Genomic DNA, 20,392 nt, shown 5'->3' on the forward strand with positions numbered 1-20,392 from the left:
AATTATATCATATATAATTGAATTTCCTCATGTTAATTTGAACACTTCAAATCAACCCCAAGAACTGATTCTATCCATTGAGCTACCAAAGGGACCTTATGGATCTGTAGCTTAAAGCTACAACGGTACGTGAATAACTGACTAAACTCTTTAGTCACGGGATCCACCATCCGTTAACTGTCGGGCATTCAACTAAAGACCGATAGCTGCACTCTCCTTACTACAGATATATTTCTGTGTCCATATTAACCAATCAACAGCGCGATAACCCTTTACAAATCGCTAGCAAGAACAAATGGGCCAATTTACCATTTTGTCCCTATAGTTACATCTAACTCCTTAAGTACCACTCATTCCTTTAATGAACATAAGTCATAGTCTTACTATGTTCAACACCCGGAATCAGCCCTTAAGAGAGGTTGTGGCCACTATGTTCAACACCAGAATCAGTCTTTAAGAGAACAATCTATCTACTTACCCCTGCTTCGGGGAAGGAGTGAATTCCATCTTGTGTAACTGAGTTCCCAGCTCCCAAATCATAAAAATCCCTAAAAAGATAGGCATGTTGAGTTGGCAATCTAGCCACTCTCGCCCATACTAATAAAAAGACCACTCTTAAAGGTAGGAGTTCCCAAAACACTCAAGATTGAGGTCCTGTCACCTATGGTCGATGTAAGTCTCAAGTATCAACGACGTTATATAAAGAGACAAATCATCTCGTGGTCCGATCTTATACAAACTCTTTATATAAGACACCCCCGCTCATATTTCTCCACATGAATGGTCAGGATCAGACCATCTGTAGTAGTTCACAACACTTGTAAACCTCTATGAATCGGATCGTATCCGTAGTGTCACCAGGATAAGGTATCCCTCTTTTATCCTTATACTACAAACCTTTTAGGTTATTACTTAAGGCATGATCCACTTATATATCTCGTATACATGCTTAAGTTTACATACAATAACCATGGATCTCTGTTTATTAGATATGAGTAAATGCAAATAAAATCACTCTTATTTTATTCATAACAACGTGTACAATGTTTATAAACTACAAGACTCCGGGAGAATTAGAACACCAATCCCAACATGAACATCCCCGCAAGGAATTCATGATCTTAGGGGTAGTGATCATGGGCTCATGCTTCTTGGCCAAGACTTCAGAAAGGCTTGTCAAGATATACGCTCGGGCCTTTTCATTTGCCCTTATTCAGTGTTCACATGCCTCTCGGACGTTTCGAGCAGCATTTTGAGAAGGAATGGGAAGACGTTCCTCCATTAGGAAAAATCTCAAGTCGTCGACGATAAGTATTGTGTTGATTGTGTTTTTCCATGTTGTATAGTTTTCGCTAGTAAATTTGTTGGTGGCAAGCAAGTTTAAAGTCACGGAAGTCTAATGAAATTTGTTGAAACCATACAATTTAGTTGTATTAGTACTATATGCATTAACCCAGTCGGAAAAACCAATCAAATTTAGCAAAATAATCTAATGTACCCTAAGTGACATCTATTTTGCAACGATGTTTCAGTGAGACGTGACAAAAGCCATCATAGGGTGATCAAGTGCCCCTTCATTGAAATGAAACATTCTCAACCAATATATAGAATAATTCCTTGTTACTGTAACTATCAGTCACTATTGTTTGGTTCATAAATTGTTAAGCTTGCTTAACATTTTCTCGTAAGTGTAACCCCTCATTTAAGATTATAGAGTTCCACCCTAATGAGACAACCTGTTCGGATCGAGAACTGATGTTGTTAATTCGACTACTCCTGTCACTATAAAGACGTAGCAACAGTGGTAAGTCCGAGTCGATCTGCAGGGAAGCCCGATTTGTTTCGTTAAGTTAATTTTCTAACTAAAGCAATAAATGGGGGGTTTTGTGTGGAAGAGATATATACATGAAATTAAAATAAAAAGGTAAATGTAATCTAGAATAGGAGTCTATCTAAATTCTAGAGAAAGAGAGAGTTTTCTATGCAATTTATGTCATTAGGCATCAATTAATTACACTGAATCTATTAATCCCTCAACCTATTAGAAAATATTGTAGCCCAATTAGCCAAATTCGATATTAAACCAAATTAGCCCTAATTCAATTTACAATTCTTTCTTCTTAGTGACATACAAGTTAAAATTGAATTGCACTACGAAAGGTTTCAATTATTGAGACATACTACAAGCCGGAAAGCTATATCTTATAGTATGATTTATTTGGAAAAGATTATATTAGGGCATACATGCATTTGGTTTGAAAAAGTCTAAACTTTACACATGCGATCCTAATAGACACAACTAAATCAATCAATATATGCATAAGCTATGACAATTTTGTAAACAAGAATTTCGATAAACCGATTTGTCAGATTAATTTATAAAAATTCCATTAAGAATATACCAAATCATCCCAAAGGATCCAAAAAAATTCAGTTAAATTAATTAGAAAACCTTCAAGAAATTAAACATATGGCTCTTGCTCAAAAGAAATTAGATAGGAGTTACCTCTTAATTCATAGACAAATCCAAGATATACATCCAATCCATCGATTATAACCCAAAATAAAAAGAAAAACTTACCTAAAGATACCAAATTCTGAAAGGAAAGGAAGAAGAATGAAATTTTACTTTGGCCTCCATTGGTTCGGCCTCCAAAATTTAGCATGTTTTGACGTAAAACGAAGAGGAATACTTATAGAAAACGAGGCAGCGTCGCAACAGTGGAACAGTGTTGCAACTCTGATGCGGCTGAAGAGGAGCGTAAAAATCCGTCAATCGTCGTAGCGTCACAACGCTCTAGAGGAGCATTGCAACGTTTGGCATTCTGTCCCTAAGCATTGGAGTGAAGCGTCAGACTATGTTGTAACGGTTGCAAGGTTGAACATTCGGAGCGTTGTGACAGTTGGGGCAGCATTGCAACGCTGAGAATTCTGTCAAAAACTCAATACTCGATGCACAATGCTCGTTTACTCGATGCTCGATGCTCGTTTACTCGATAGTTTTTTACTCGATTATACTCAGCAGCCTTTTACTCAATGATACTCGATGGCTGATTATACTCGGTGGAACTCGATGGCATCTTGGTAATTTCAACTCTTTTGAAGCCCAGATGTTCAAATCAACTTTAAATTGTTTCCAATTAACCCCATTCTTCACCAAATGATTAATTCTGCCTCTTGATTACTCGGTACCTACAAAATAGGGTAATAAACACATAAAATTCGACAATGAGCCCAAAAACTAGGAATAATAGCTGTAGAGCTATCACAACCATAGAGAATCGATTGAGGCAAAAACTAAAGCAACCCTATCCATTTCTAAAGTTTGTGTAAACAGTCATGCAAATGCCATCCATTGGGGGACATAAACAAAGGTGTCTCGAGGCCGAACAAGAAAATTTACCACAAACTAATGAGGGAGACTATGTGATGTATTGACACACGTCCCGCTCTCACTTACTATAAACAATCTCTCCATTCACCTTTATATTGACCTATAAAAACATCTTCCGTAGGGAGACACAAGCAAATGTGCCTCGAGATTGAGTATAGATCTCACAGTGTGAAGGTTTAGAGAGAAACGTGAAAAGAAAAAATGAAGTATCATATACCCCATTTTTCTCACACTTAGTGTTTTATCTAGGTTTTTTAACTTAGAAAAATTCGGCTATTGATTTTTTAGCTAAGCATTGTTTAAATTTGCCCAAAAGTAACTTTTACTTTGGATAGTTAAACAACTTTGATTAATGTTTATTAAACACTTTAATAAACTTTAATCAACAATTGCATGCTTATAACAAATCTATCTAATTCACCTTTTTAGGTTAGTTCCCAGATAGAGTTGTCCAGTTTTCGTCAGTTTAAATACCTCAGTCTAGACAGAACTGGCCTTAAAGAAAAGGCTCCTTAGAGATACATTTGTTACAAATTTAATTTTCTAATTAAAATCAATTTAATCCTATTAAACTTAAAAGATTAAACTTAATTACTTAGTAAAATTATAACAATTATAAAATTACCAAAGTAGTGTCATGTTTCATGCAATTCCATTTCGTTACTAAACTTATATAACTTATATAATAAAGCAATGAAATAATTAATAACATATATGCATGCATACATTCAAACTATATATTATAACTCTTATAATATAAATGATGCATGGATATGTTATTAATGCATGCATGCATATATTATTACAATATGATGCATGAGCATGCTATAAAAATAAAATCATGCAACTATATGATATAACATTTATAATTTAAATAATGCATGAAATATGCATAACCTATGGTGGGATTTGTACTATATGACATACATTATGACGTAGAATAATAAAAATAAATCATACGTCATATGCATAATTTTAAAAAAATATTGGACCGAGATTGGACACCTAAACAATTAATCAAATTAATACAACACTTATATTAATTTAATTAATTAAAAAATAATCTAACTATTACAAAAAAAAAAAAAAATCAACTGGTTCAAAACAAGTGAATCAGGCCTTGAACCGCTCGAACTAGACCGAAAACAACTCGAACCAGGCACGAATTGGCCCAGAAGAACCCAAACCAACAGAACTGGAGATCCCATTAACCGAATCGGAACATCATTCCACGAACTGTGCGTGAGCCGAACTCTGAACCACGCTTCTTCTCCGTCTCAAAGCGTCGCGACGCTATGGAAAAGAACTTTGTCGTCGCATCGGAGTGTCGCGACACTACTGTATAGTCGCCTACTGTATAGATTCGATCTTCAAAAAAAAATCACCAAATTGGGCCTCGTTTTCTCCAAAATTTCACCAAGAACATCACGAGCGACTCAACACAGATAAATATAGACTCGATCACAAATTTATATGCCCAAAACATGAGCCCTTCAAACCAATTTGTAAATTAAAGTAGTAAATCTAAATGGCCAATCTCAAAATATCCAATAATTATAAACCACATTCATCATATGAAAACAGAATGCAAAACCCACCATTACTATAATTCAATCCTAGAAATTAAAAAAATTGGGACCATAACCACGCTTTGATACCATTTGAAGGAACCTATTAAGACCATGAGCGGAAACGTGGATCGCCGTAATTTTTGGTTTTCACAGAATCAAATTTTACAGAATACAAATTTATGCATTAAACTAAATTTACAGCATGCTAATAAAATTAAAGAAAATGAAAATTAGGGTCTGAGAAATTCTTACCTTTGAAAATACGATCTTTGAATTTTCTCTACTCTAAAATTGGTCACATACTGTCACAAACTCGAAACCCTTGATCCAAGATGACCACCACTGATTGGAGTCTTATGTATTCTCTTGGGATGAGAACCATAGGAATTGTGTGGGCTCTATGAATTTTGGGAGAGAGGGAAAGATTGAGAGGAGAGGAGATTTATAGGAAATTACAGAGAATGCTATAGGATCAGTATACTTTTAATGTAAAAAGGAAAACCACCCCAAAAAATCTTCCGTAACTTGCCACTAGTTACGTGAGTTGATAGAGATCAGGGAAGGGAAGTTGTTTCCCTCCCTAAAATTCAAAATTAAGATTAATAAATTCATTTTTATTTGAAATTAAACCATTTAATATATATTTATATGATAACCACCTTATAATATAAATATATTAAACTATAGGTTATATCAAATATAATATATAACCTATAGTTTTCATTCTCTCATTAATGCATGGTATTTAATATAAATTTCATTTATATTAAAATTAATTATATGAATCCAACTCATATAATTAATATTTGAATCATATTTAAATATTTATTTTCTCTCAAATAAACTTTATATTATAATGTATCAAATATATTATATTAATTATATCATATATAATTAAGTTAAATTAATTTTATCACATATAATTTATTCTCTAAATTAATTTAAACTATTCAAATTAATCCAAAATTAATTCTCATAAATCTCTGTTGAGCTACAGATGGAACCTCATGGATTTGTAGATTGAAGCTCCAATGGTACTTGAATAATTAATTAAACTCAAATTATTCAACATCCATTAACGATCGGGCACTCCACTAAAGACCGATAGTTTCACTCTTCATACTACAGATATATTTCCGTGTCTATTGGATATAACCAGTCAACAGTGCGATGACCCTTCACAAATTGCTCGTAAGTACAGCTGGGCCATAACTACTGTTTTGCTCCCGTAGTTACATCTAACTCCTTAAGTACCACTGATCCCTCTAATGAACAATAAGTCATATTTCAATTATGAACAAACCCTTATCGGCTAGGAGAGGGTGTCCCGTCACATTGTTCGAGCCCCGAAATCAGTCTTTAAGAGAGCAATCTATCTACTTACCCCGACGTCGGGGAATGAGTGAATTTATTCTTGTGTCTTGTATTTCCAACTCCCCATTAGATGAATCCCTAAAATGGTAGGCTTATTAAGTCGACGATTTGACCATTCTCACCCATACAAATCAAAAGACCGCCTTCATAGACAAGAGTTCACAACTCACTCCGGATTCAAGTTATGTCACCTATGGTAATCCTAGTGAAATGTAAATCTCTATTATGAACGACGTTATATAATGAGACTAGTCATTTCATGGTCCAGTTTTATACAAATTCCTTTGCATAGAACACCCCCACTCACATGTTTCCACATGAATGATCAATATCAGATCATTTGTAGCACTTTACAACAATTATAAGCGTCACCAGGATAAGGTATCCAACCTTATCCATCTAATACAAAACATTTAGGTTATCACTTAAACATGATGTACCTATATGTCTCTACATACATGTTTAAGCTACAGATGATAAGCTTGGATGTTAGTTTATTGGTTTGTGGGTTTAATGCTACTAAATGTCAAATAAAACGTCTCATAATTTATTAAATATATAAAATATTTGTACAACACAATTACAAACTATAGGACCCAACGAGATTTTGGGCATCAACCCCAACAAAACCTCCAAATTATTTCAGATCTACTAATTTCTTCCTTCCTTTTAACCTTAGCACACATCAAAGGCAAGCACGAAAATCCCAAATTAAAGGTGAAGGAATCATGAAGTCCACAACGAAAGTGGGCATCGGTCCCAATTTTTAATTTCACAGAGAAGAAAAAATACAGAGAATAAAATTATGCATTTTCAATAAAATTTACAACATGCAATAGAAAACAGTAGAGAATGAATTAGGGTTTTATTTGTACTAACCTCTTGAAGACACCATCTTCACGAATTTCCTCTCCAATTGGTTACAAACTCGCCTTGGATCACTCCATAGGATCACGAACACAGTAATCGACCCAAGTTTAATATTGAACACCACTACAAAAGAACCTTATGTATTCTTTTAAGGGGTTGAGAATTACAGAGTGAGTTGTGGGCTTCTCTAAAAAATTGGGGAGAGGAAGAATCTAGAGATGAGAGGAAAATAATTTATGGGGATTATCCGTATGAGAATTACAGACCTTTTGTGAATTTGGATGAGGAAGACAACTCAATCCTCCAACCCCACTCTCACAATCTTTTGTTAAGAGGATTAAGGGGAGAGAAGTTGTAACTCTCTCCCTTTAGTTTAAAATAAAATTGAATTAAATTTAGTAATGTATATATAATTATATGTTATATAAAATATAACATATAACCTATAGTTTTCATATTCTATCAAATACAACAAAATCTATAGTTTGAATTCTCTCTATAATATTTGATATTTAATTTAAATTAAATTTAATTATATGAATCCAATTCACATAATTAATATTTGAATCATATTCAAATATTTATTTTATCACACCCCCTTCTGAGCTCACCTCTGCAGTCCGAAAGGAGGCGTGGGGACAGTAGATACCACCCTCTTGTGGTACCTACGACCCATCTCACCTTAGCACCCAAGTTAACCGCTTAACCAAGTAAATATAACAACAGCTCTTGGCTAAACTTATTTTATTACAACAAATTCAAAGTTTAGACAATCCACAACTCAACTGAGTAATTACAGACACTTAACGACAGAAACTCATAACAACAGTTTAAGCTCAGAAGTGGTTATAGTGTGACAGACCTTCACCTCAGTAGCACCCTGGAACTCCTCTCTTTCGCTACCTAGTGAAGGAAAATATTTTGGAAAACATGAGCTGGGGAGCCTAGTGAGTGAAATTTTATAATTAAACCTTTTAGGTAAATCGTATAACTCCTAAAAATTCAAGGTTTAGAAATGATTACATCATAAAGCATATAAATCATCATATTGCATAAAAACCCCGAATTATTTCGAAGAATACCTATGTGCATGTGGTTAAGCTCTAGATACCTTCATACCTTAGGTACTAGATGACTCAAATACCTTCTCCTAGTCCTTCAGTGTTGGGTTCCCTCAATAACTGGCCCAGATATCTTCTCTTAGTCCTTCAATATTGGAATTCCTTAATAACATCATTATAAAACTTTTCACATACTCATAAATATCATCAAAAGAATTTTACTGAGAACATATAAATTCAAAGCAAGTTATTTCATAAAACTAGTCACTCACAGTTTGACAACAGTGTTTCCCCCCCTTTTTCCAAGCTTTCTCATTTTCTATCGTTTTCTAAGATCCCGTCCTGCACTACCCCAAGTTTAACTTTAGAATCTCATATTTAGAGCTATAAAAATTTTAGAATACCTTCTTGGCCCTAAATTTAGCTTACAAACTCCAATGGACATGAAAATAGGCTTCAGATCGCCTTAGAACAGCAGTGGACACATGGTAGCCTTCCTCAACACCAGTTGGACGCATGGGCTACCTTCTCAACTCATCTCAGACTCAGTTACATGCCTGGACCTCCTCATGGATGCATGGTTGGTACATCCCAACGTTTGCTCTACTCTCGGAATCCTAATTCTCTCCAACACTCCCTTTGTTGAGTCATTTTTTAGAGAGCTTTGAGTTGTGATGAGGAATGAGGCTCCATTGGGGTATTTATGGGCCTTAGAAAAACATCATCATCATCCTCTCAAGCCACCAACGCATGACACCAACTACTTCAAGAAAATCCAAGTGTCTTCTTCATGCAAGGTCTAACATTTAGCCTTTAACACCTCCTACTTGCATGAAAGGCTTAAATGTCTTCACCTACTTTAGGCCAACGCATGCTATCCTCTGAAGTGTCATTCCAACACTTTGCATGCTCCTCATGGTACTTTGGGTTTCCATCTCATGCTTTGGTACTTAGTCAAATTCACGTCATGCTACCACTTAACTTCCTAAGGTGTTCGCCTCCGAGTTAACCACTTTCTCCTTAGAAATCTGGCCTAACTAGTGCAAACATAGTCAAATGCCTTATCCAATATGCATCCAATTGTGCCCACTTCTCAAGGCATGCGTCCAAATACTCTATTTTTCACACCCTGGGCGTCCAACATGCCCCTACTCGGGTGTGTGTCAAACTAGCTATCAAGCACTTAGTCAAATTCCCAACCCTAAACATCCCATGCGTTAAATTTTTCCTCTTCAACTTTTGCATGCCTAAATTCACCACTTAGAGGTTCTCCTAAGTCTCTCGACTCCCTCCAAAGTATAGTCTAAACACTTAGTCACATCTTCACTTCTCTAGTGGCTATGCATCCAACTCTCCTTTCCAACACTTAGCCAAATTCTCAACCCTAAACATCTCATGCGCTCACTTTTTACTTCTCAACTTTTGCATGCCCAAATTCACCACTTAGAGGTTCTCCTAAGTCTCTCAACTCCCTCCAAAGAATAGTATAAACACTTAGTCACATTTTCACTTCTCTAGTGACTATGCGTCTAACTCTCACTTCCAACAGTTAGCCAAATTTCCAACCTGAAAACATCATGCGTTCACCATCCTTATACTATGCGTCCAACCCCATTTCCTCACTTTGGTTGGTTGTGCAAAGTTCAATGCATGAGTGTCCAACATTTAACCAATTCTTCCCTCTATAGACTAAATTATGCATCCAACTCTTGCCTCTAACACTTGGCCAATTTTCAAACCATGTTATGAGTTCAAACTTTCCCTATAAAGGTTCAAACACATGGCTCCTTTTTCTCCTAAGTGTTTAGGCACATTTATCCCTCCTAAATGCTCAACTATATTTCCAACCTTCCTTCCCAATACTTAGCTAAATTTCTTCATTCCTTGCTAGGCTGTGACTTCAACTCTAAATTCTCACAGCATAGTTTGGACACTTAGCCAAAATTCTGACTCCAAACACTTAGAAATTTCTCTTCCTCCAAGGCATGGTTTAGGGACTTAGCCAAACTTTTTCCTTCCAAGACTTTAATTATGAGTTCTTCTCTCAACCTAAAGAATCCTGCAAGGGTCCAAGTGTTACATATTTCCTCTCAAATAAAACTCTTATTACAATGTATCAAATACGTTATATTAATTATATCATATATAATTAACTACCTCAATTAATTTGAACAATTCAAATTAATCCAAAATTAATTCTCAATAATTCGAGTTGAGCTATAAAAGGACCTTATAGTCCTGTAGATTGAAGCTCCAATGGTACTTGAATAATTAATTAAACTCCTTTAATTAAATTACTCAACATCTATTAACTGTCGGTCACTCCATTAAAGACTGACAGCTGCATTATTCACACTACAGATATATTTCTATGTCCATTAGATATAACTAGTCAATAATGCGATGACCTTTCAAAAATTGCTCGTAAGTACAGGTGGGCCAAAATTACCATTTTGCTCCTATAATTGCATCTAAATCCTTAAGTACCACTGATCCTTTTAATGAACAATAAGTCATAGTCCAACTAACTCTTCTTGAGCTAAAAGAGGATGTGGCACCACATTGTTCAAGCCCCGGAATCAGCCCTTAAGGGAGCAATTTATCTACTTACCCCGACATTAGGGAAGAAGTGAATTTTGTCTTATGTAGTTGTATTCCCAACTCCCCAATTAAACGAATCCTCAAAATAGTAGACTTATTGAGTCAGCAATCTAACCATTCTCACTCATACAAATCAAAGGATCACCTTCATAGGCAGGAGTTCACAACTAACTCAGGATTCAGGTCATGTCACCTATGGTCATCCTGGTGAAATATAAATCTTTATTAGTAACGACGTTATATAATGAGACTAGCTAATCATTTTGTGGTACTGTCTTATACAAAACCCTTTGCATAGAACACTCCCGCTCATATGTCTCTACATAAATAATCAGGATCATATCATTTATAACACTTCAACAATTGTAACATCTACAAAGCGAGTCGTATTCGTAGTGTCACCAGGGTAAGGTACCCAACCTTATCCATCTACTACAGACCATTTAGGTTACCACTTAAATATGATCCATCAATATGTCTCTACATACATGTTTAAACTACAGAAGATAACTTCGGATATTAGTTTATTGGTTTTGTGGGTTAATGCTACTAAATGTCAAATAAAACACCTCATGTTTTATTAAATAAATAAATCGTTTGTATATTAAAATTACAAACTACAGGATCCATGAGATTTAGAGCATCAACCTCAATAGAAGGTATGTCGTTTATCAACTTCTCCATCGTCCGTCGTCCGTGTCTGTTCGTTCGTTTGTCCGTCAGCTGCTGTATCGTCTGTACTCTTGTGAGTTAAAACTTTGACTCTAAACTTTTAAATTGAAGGAATTGTTCGTCTCTCTTGGGTAGGCTGTAGTTTGTTTATAATTTAAGTAATTTTATGTTAGGTAAGAAGAATTGATTAATTTTATGTTAGATTTTAGAAAGAAGAATTGACCTTAATCTATTTGCAATCTTATTTGTTCATAGTCTATTTATAATTGACCATAGTCTACTTCTGAATTGAACTCCCGATGATGTCTATACATGCATCAGGAGTTCCAAACTACCGATGCGGTATATCAAGTGTCGGTAGATCTATTAACTCCTGACGGTATATGTTGCCGCATCGAGAGATGTTATATTGACGAGTATATCCCGACCAAACTCATGAGGCCTAATTTATCATCGGGAGTGGATCTTCCAACACATTTTTTACTATTTTTCGACAATTTTAAGCATTGAAAAATGAGTGTTTTCTTGTAGTGAATGTGATCAATACATTCAACCACTTTGTTATATAATGGACAAAACGGTATAATGTTTAATCCTTTCTTCCTTAGCATGATTCTTGTCGGAAGAATATTATGAATGGCCCTTGCATAAAATGTTTTTAAATACATCTAAGGTTTTTATTTTATTTTATTTTATTTTATTTATGAAAATATTGTCATTTGGTTTAAATAATTGTGTTGTGTTGATATTCTTGAAGTATATATTATATTATACATTCACTCAAAAAAATCGACCAAATGAATTTTTAACTTTATGTTTAATAAAGTAAGAAAACTCTATCATAAGTTTAAGTCTATTAAATACCAAAGGTTGTTAGGTATAAAATTAAAAAAAAAATCTATAAATTGAAGAGAATTTAAGAATCTTAAGGCCTTCTTTAATAACAATTGTTTAATAGTTTACTATTTTAAATTTTATGCTTTTCTTCTTCCCCTTTCCATTATGATTTTTTTATCATTTTAAAAAAAACAATTGACGTCATAGTCAAAATTTAAAAATGGAAACAAATTTTTGAAGGCTATCTTGTATAGACCCCATCTAACAAATATTTAGGTTTTGAAAATTAATTAAGTTTATTTCTTTTTAATTATTTACAATGATTTGTATGTTTTTTAAGTAAAATAATTGAATTTTTAGTCAAAATCTAAAAACAATAACAAAATTTTTAAAACCACATTTTTTTTAGTTTTTAAAACTTGGGTTTTTAAACCCATGGTAAAAAGTAAATGAAAATCAACAAATCTAAAATCGGTGTTTATAGGCTTACTTTCAAAAATCAAAGACAAAAAATAAGGTCTCGTTTAGTAACCATTTGGTTTTTTTATTATTTGTTTTTGAAAATTAAGCGTATAGACACTAATTTCACCACCAATTTTTTTTTGTTATTAACTTTTTACCAATAGTTTAAAAAATCAAGCAAAAATTTGAAAACTAAAAAAAAATTGCTTTTAAAAATTTATTTTTGTTTTTAAAATTTAGCTAAGAATTCAAAAATTGTATTTAAGGAAACTATCAATCATTGTAAGAAACGGAAAGAAAATAGACTTAATTTTCAAAAAGCAAAAACAAAAAACAAAATGGTTACAAAACAAGACCTAAATCGTTACCAAACGTGACCATAGTTTTCAACTTTTGGTTTAGTCTTCGAGAATATTAGAAAAATTGGTAACAAAAACATATAAGTGAAAATAATATTTATAAGCTTACATTTTATAATCCGGTTATTTCATAGATAACCAAGTTTTTTGTTTTTAAAAATAAAATTTATAAACACTACTTCCACACATATATATAAGTTTATTCCTTTTGTCATTCCTTTTTCGTTAATATTTTTTTTTAAAAAAAAAATGAAAACTACAAATTATATTTTTCAAAATATTATTTTTGTTTTTAAAATTGTACTAAAAAATTTAAATACATTTTGGTAAAAAGAATGACAAAATAATTATGAAAGAAGATAGATGAAAGGGTAGCTAAGGTTATTAGAGTTCAACGTAAGTTTGAAAAAGTTGAGATTAAAATTTGAAGTAATAATTTAAATTGTAAAATTTGATCGAGTAAAGAAAAGTTGATATATTCTAAATAAAACGTGTCTCCTTTTTTCTATTTTACTTGAATCCTTGATTGAGAAGCATCAAGTCTAGACAAAAAAGAATCAGCCACATCTAGAAAAATAAAATAAAAATAATTATATTTCCCCCGAAACAAAAACCGGAAACGGTAACGGGTCGGGTTTTTTGTTGTCCGCCCACCAACTTTACACAAAGCCACTTTCCTAGAAGTGCCCTTCCCAATTAATAAATAAACTTATTTCTTCTTCGTATATAAATTATAATCCCCAAACACTTCCTTTGTTCTGTGTGGTACACTCCCAACTTTCCAATTTCTCCAATGAATAACATTCACAATTTTTCTTCTTCCCCTTCCACTTCCGAATCCTCTTCCTCCGATTCCTCTCTCTCCGGCAAGCCTCCGCCGCCAAATTCCTCCGTCCCTGATAAAATCAAAGGCCCATGGAGCGCCGAAGAGGACCGGGTCCTGACCCGACTCGTCGAACGCTACGGCCCTAGAAATTGGTCTTTAATTAGTCGCTATGTAAAAGGGCGCTCCGGCAAATCCTGCCGCCTCCGTTGGTGCAACCAGCTCTGCCCCGGTGTCGAGCACCGCCCTTTCTCTCCCGCCGAGGATGACGCCATCATCGCCGCTCATTCCCGCTACGGTAACCGTTGGGCCACAATTGCTCGTCTCCTTCCCGGCCGGACCGATAATGCCGTCAAAAACCACTGGAATTCCACTCTCAAACGCCGTGTCAGAGACGACCGGAACTCCGCCGGTAATCACACTTCCGACGCCGCCGCCGGCGGTTCGTTTCTCGCCGTCAATGACGATCCATTGACGGCACTGACGCTCGCTACTCCTGGAATGGTTGCCGGTGGTGAGGTGGTGCCGGAGTCCGACCGCCGGAGTGAGAGTCTGCCTGCCGGATTCTGGGAAGTGATGAAGGACGTTGTAGCGAGAGAAGTGAGAGAGTACATGACGACGACGTTTTCGGAAAATCCGGGATTTCGTTAAAATCTAAAGGGCTAATATGTAAATTTACAATTTAATTATGGATTTTAATGTCTCGTTAAATTCTATATTATTTTTGGGATAAAAATTGGTGGCGGCTCTTTTAGAAAAGTTGTGTGCGTCACAGCCTGTCACAAACGCAAACGGTCACCGTTTATTCTTTGGGGTTAAAGTAGGGGAAAAAAAGGATCCTTTTTCTTTTTAAGAAATTTTGCAACTTGTTTGAAACACAAGAGACCAACCAGTGAATGCCACGTCGACATGCACTTGCAAGTGGTGAGTGTTGCTTTTGTTTGCTCTCCTTTGGTCCTCATTCACTCATGCAAACCATGCAAAAATTATGTGCAAATATATTAAAAGCTTTTTTTTTTTTCTGAAACAAGAATAAAAAGTTTATATATTATAAATTTATTGTTTTTTTTATTTTTATTTTTTTGAGCATATTGGTCCATGTAATTTATGTAGTTCAAATTATTATATTTGAATTCATATACGAGGCAGATCGTTCTTCAAGTTAGAGGTAGTGTAAAATATGTTTTTTTTTTTTCAGTTCCACAATTGTAGAGTCGATATTATCAAATTATATTTACATTTGTAATGACAATTAATTAATATTATTCAATAAATTATTTTTGAATTGACAAGTTATATATTAATGCAATAAAGTTGAAATTAAAGAATATTATGGATGAGTATATCTAATGCTTAACCTCTATGTTTTTTTTTAAACAAACTTAACCAATATGTTAATATAGTTAATACCTACTTAATTAATATATTACTTTATGACCAATAATGAAGTGTAGTTTAGGTTGCACATAATCTCATGCTGTCATGCATGCATCTATATTTTATACATAGTAAAAAAAAGTAATAATAAAAAAAACAATTTTTTTTAAAAAAAACTACCACTTGACAAGTTTTTATTAGGTCAAATTAGATTACAAAATAGATGGGTGCAATCCGACGCTTGTTTTTTTTCTTAACTTTAAGAGCATAGTTCAACTAACATAAAATTTGTACTAAAAAGAAATTAACATAAATCTTAAACTATTAAATTAGTGTTCATTTTTTTTTTTCACATGAACTATCAAGAATAAAACCTAAAGCAGAAAAATGGTAAATTTTGTATAGTAAAAAAGGGTAAATTTTGTGGAGTTGTTTGTCCTAATTGTGATTAACTTTCTCCCAACATGGTTGAGTGGTCTATTATTTTTGTTAATTCGAAGTTAAGTAACTTGTGTGATTGAAAATGAAAACCAACAACAACAATAAAAATAAGAACTTTATAAGATGTTACTTTTTTCTTTTATCTCTCTTTTTCCTACTTTATGATAAAAGAGCAGATCAACTATCAAGAACGCCAGTTTTGATTTTTGCAAATTAATGGGTCAGCAGAGAGATGTTTTTGTGGGCAAAAAAGTAAAAATAGAAAGAAACAAAAAAATAATTGTATTTTAAAATTTTATAGTTAGTTAATCCTAATTTTAAATAAAAGTAACAAAAAGCATTTTGTAGTTTTGGCGTAGCCAATCGTAGTATTTGATTTTTGGCAAAAAAAAAAAAAAAAAAAAAAAAAAAAAAAGATTATATATAAACCAAAAGGGAAAAATGAAGGAAAAATTAGAGTGTATTTGGAATACATTTTCAAAGTGTTTAACTCAAAAAATAAGTCATTTTCAAAGAAATTAGAGTGTTAGATAACCTGTCAAAATAGTAAGTATATTTTAATCCCTTTTTATCTAGAGTGTTTAAATAAAAATGATTTTTTTAAAAACACTTTTCTCAAGTGAATTCTTCGTTCATTTCTAAGTGTGAAGTACAACAAGCATTATATACATGTAGAATTGTAACAACCAAACATTAATACATGTAGAATTGTAACAACCAAACAAATCTACCTAACAATTGTAACAAAATCTAAATCCCAACTTGCAGATATCCAACATAGATTTAAGAAAGTTATGGATCATTATTAAAAGAAAAGGCATGTGTCTTTGATTTTAAATCATCCCAAATTGAAGCAGTTTAAATTTAATATACAAACTCATCTGTTGTGAATGGTATTTGAGAGAGTATTCTTGTAAATGGGGTTAGAAACAAATTTTTTCCAGGTCGGTAGATTTTTCTCTAATTTAGAGTCTTTCACCGTATTCACAGTTTTATTGTTTTATTTTAATTTTTTTCTATTATCTTCTTATTTCTGTAGTAGTAGTGAGAGATTTTTTTTCAACACGTAATCCACGTGCTTTATGCAATTAGGCCTCAACTATTTTCAAAAGAAGAAGGAAAAGAAAAAAGCTTAGATTAGATTGACCAACATTTTGATGAGACCATCTTACCATTTGCATATTAAATCACATTCAATAATATTTCGTCACAAAACCAGGTGCTCTTTTTTCTAACATGATTTAGTGCTTATTATTATATACAATTTTAGAAATTTTGTAGCACACATGAAACTTATTAAAAGACTTTATAAAGATATATCACCTTTGTTTGTCTCAAAAATAAATAAATAATAAAGACATTTCAAATATATAAATAAATAAATATATAATTGTTAGTGGATATCTTTTTCGACTAAGGATCAACCTTTATATTTTATGACACTTCAACGGATCTCAAACTCTTTATCATTAATTTTTGTACCATGTAAATATATTAAGGTTGAATTACAAGTTTAATTTGTTCACGACCTGAAAGTATTTAGTTAAAAGATTTTTAAATTTTTAATCTTGCGTATGTTAGTATATCCCGTCTTTAATCTTTGAGCTTTTAATTTTATTTATTTATTATATGTCCTATAAATATATATTATATATTAAATTCAAATCTTGTGTTTAATATATATATTTTTTAAAACGGGTCTGGTAGAACATTAACTTTCAAATTTGTGTTCATAAGAAAACATTGAAAATTTAAGAGATTTATTAATATAAAATGTAAGGTCCATTTGATAACTTTTTTTTTTGTTTTTGTTTATTAAAATTAAGTTTTCAAAAAGTTGTTTTTTTTTTTTAGAATTTTGCTAAGAATTCAATTATTATAATTAAGAAATATGCAAATCGTTGTAAGAAATGTGTATGAAATAGATTTAGTTTTAAAAAAAAAAAAAAAAAAAAAAAAAACAAATGGTTACCAAATAGGGTCTAAAATTTTGAGAGTAGAAATCTTTTAAAAAGTTGAATAATCTATTTAATTACCAGTACAAAAAATGCATCTCCTTCGCTCGCACGCGATAGTTCTACCATGATACAAGACAATCGAAGTCTCTACCACCCTGCAGATCTCAATCTAACGACGTGGAACCACACAAGGATCTACTTAATTATGATTTTTACATATATAATCGAAATAATTAGGTCTAATTACACAATTATCTATTTTTCTTTTTTTACCACAATAGCCTAATGTGTTATTGTTTTACACAATTTTCAAACTCAATTTATCTTTTCAACCCTATGATTATAAAGAAAATTTTAACGTTATATTAATAAACCTTAATATTATATTCATAGAGTCAAATTCCACTTCACATTTTTCTTATAGTATATATTCTTAAGACTCGGTAACCAATTTATTTGTTATTTTTGGTCTTTTCTAAAAATGAGTATGTTTTCTTACAATTTCTTTACCATAGTGTCATTATCCATAACTAAACAATCAAATACTTAACTAAAAATTTTTAAAAACAATTTAAAAAAATGCGTATGACTTTTTTTATTTTCAGAAATTGTACTTGATTTACGAGTTTGATTTTTAGAAAAATAACGAAACAAATTTTCATAGGTAGGACATTAAATAAATAACAAAACAAGGAAACAATGTGTTAGGTAATGTATTTACGAGGTTAATTTTCATAAACAAGTATATAAAGTTTATAAAATCAATCAAGAAAAAAAAACAAATTTTCTTTAGTAATAAATTATTAAGTTGTATAAGAAAGACATAAACCTCAGACCTTAATTAAAAAAGTGCACGCAAATTATTGTTGAAGAAAAAAATAATAATTTACAAAAAAAAAAAAAAAAAAAAAAAACGTGTAAAAGGACATAAATATTTGATCACGTGTTATAAGACACTCCTTATTTTATTGTAATTTCTTATTTATATTTGGTAACGAAAGTTTCTCTCGTCTTTCAACTATATCAACCTCTAAAAAAAACCTCTAATTTATGAATTTGTAATAATTCTACATAAAATGATAAAAGGGAAATTATTAATAAAATTCGCAGGTCAATTTGATCGGCATATATCAAAATAAAATACCAGGTTCCTCAAAAGTGTTCATTTTCTTAAATAATAATCATGAATTGCATTATTAAACTTTGTTTCAAAATAATATGGCAGAAAAACAAATACTTCACCATCCATTTTATTTTTATTAATCTATTTATTCAGTTTTCTTTTACAAGGAATAAACAAATCATATGTTCTAAAAGACGGGAAAAAGAAAATAGTAGAAATTGTATTTATTCCTTAGCCATTAAATAATTCCAAAAGTGTTCATGCACCCAGCCGTGGAACTATATTAAATATTAGATAATACACCTTAAAGGCTTAAATTTATTTTATACCTATTTTTACAATTTTTTTTTCCTTTTGTTAGATTATTTTTTAGGGTACTTTCGTTGAAATTGGTCTGATATTTAATTATAATTAGATAACCATATTAAAATTAGATTAGTATCTAAACCTAACAATTGGTCACAAAAGTATTTTGAAATCATTGGTTCATGAACTTCCTATAATAATTTTTTTTTTTTTTTTAAATGTAGCTTGTGGAGTAGATAAAATCATACAACAGTTTGATTCTATCAAAATTGTGAGAATCTTAGAAATTTATAATCAATAATATAAATGTATGTTTTGATTGGTATTGATAAATGTTATTCGCCTTAATTCTAAAGTGCATTTATTCTCACGTTTATAGTCACTATATGATTTTCATTTTGTTAATAATATCTATAAGAGATTACATATATTTTATCCTATAAGTTTAATTATATAATTTAAGTGAGCACAGTTCAACGATAATTATCAAATATTTCATTTCTCGAAAGATTGTTGGAGGTTCAAATTTCCAAACCCCACTTGTTATATAATAAACAATAATAATATTATATATAAATAACAAGTGGTAAGTGTTTCGCTTTGGTAGAAAATTATAAATTATCTATTAAAGCAAATATTTATAAGGTTGTGGATGGAAGTACATTTGTGATAATAATAACAATTACCATTTTCTAAGTAGAACGAATGTGGAAATAGAAATTTTAAGTCATTTGTTAGTTGTTTTATTTCTCGTTTTTTGTTTCTAGTTGGTTTTTTTTAATAAGCAAGAGTGTTAATTAATTGTTTCTATTTTCATTTCTCATTTTTATAACTGAATTTTAAAACAATGTACTTATTTCTAGTAAGTTTTTTTTTTTTAAAAAAAAATATAAATAGAAAAGTTTAAAAATAAAGTTAACATAAGAATTTTTTAATACTTTATTTTAATAAAATTTCATCTAAAACTTTTAGATTTTAAATTTAAAATTTTGAAGAACAAAACAAATGAAATAATTATCATTGTTTTTTTTTCAATAAATGAAAATACTAAAAAATAAACGACAAACTAATCGTGTGTTTATTAGAAAAAGCATCTTGTACCTTAAAATCTAAAGTATACCTCATGTTATCAAATATACTGGGTAAAGTTTTTTTTTTCTTTT

At 31.7% G+C, this 20,392-nt stretch overlaps 1 protein-coding gene across 1 annotated transcript; it reads left to right on the plus strand.

Annotated features, from left to right (window-relative positions):
• Positions 1-13,928: 13,928 nt before the first annotated feature.
• Positions 13,929-15,320, plus strand: LOC120086455 (transcription factor MYB105-like). The gene has a single exon (XM_039043127.2). It carries the CDS (start codon positions 13,995-13,997, stop codon positions 14,673-14,675), a length of 681 nt encoding a protein of 226 aa, XP_038899055.1. The 5' UTR covers positions 13,929-13,994; the 3' UTR covers positions 14,676-15,320.
• Positions 15,321-20,392: the final 5,072 nt, after the last annotated feature.

The sequence above is a fragment of the Benincasa hispida genome, chromosome 9 (assembly GCF_027475165.1).
Source record: "Benincasa hispida cultivar pf3 chromosome 9, pf3_genome.v1.1, whole genome shotgun sequence".
In the NCBI taxonomy this organism is placed as follows: domain Eukaryota; kingdom Viridiplantae; phylum Streptophyta; class Magnoliopsida; order Cucurbitales; family Cucurbitaceae; genus Benincasa; species Benincasa hispida.

Bases quoted from the DNA above. Each gene is read 5' to 3' on its own strand.
- LOC120086455 (XM_039043127.2), top strand. From the start codon at position 13,995: ATGAATAACATTCACAATTTTTCTTCTTCCCCTTCCACTTCCGAATCC.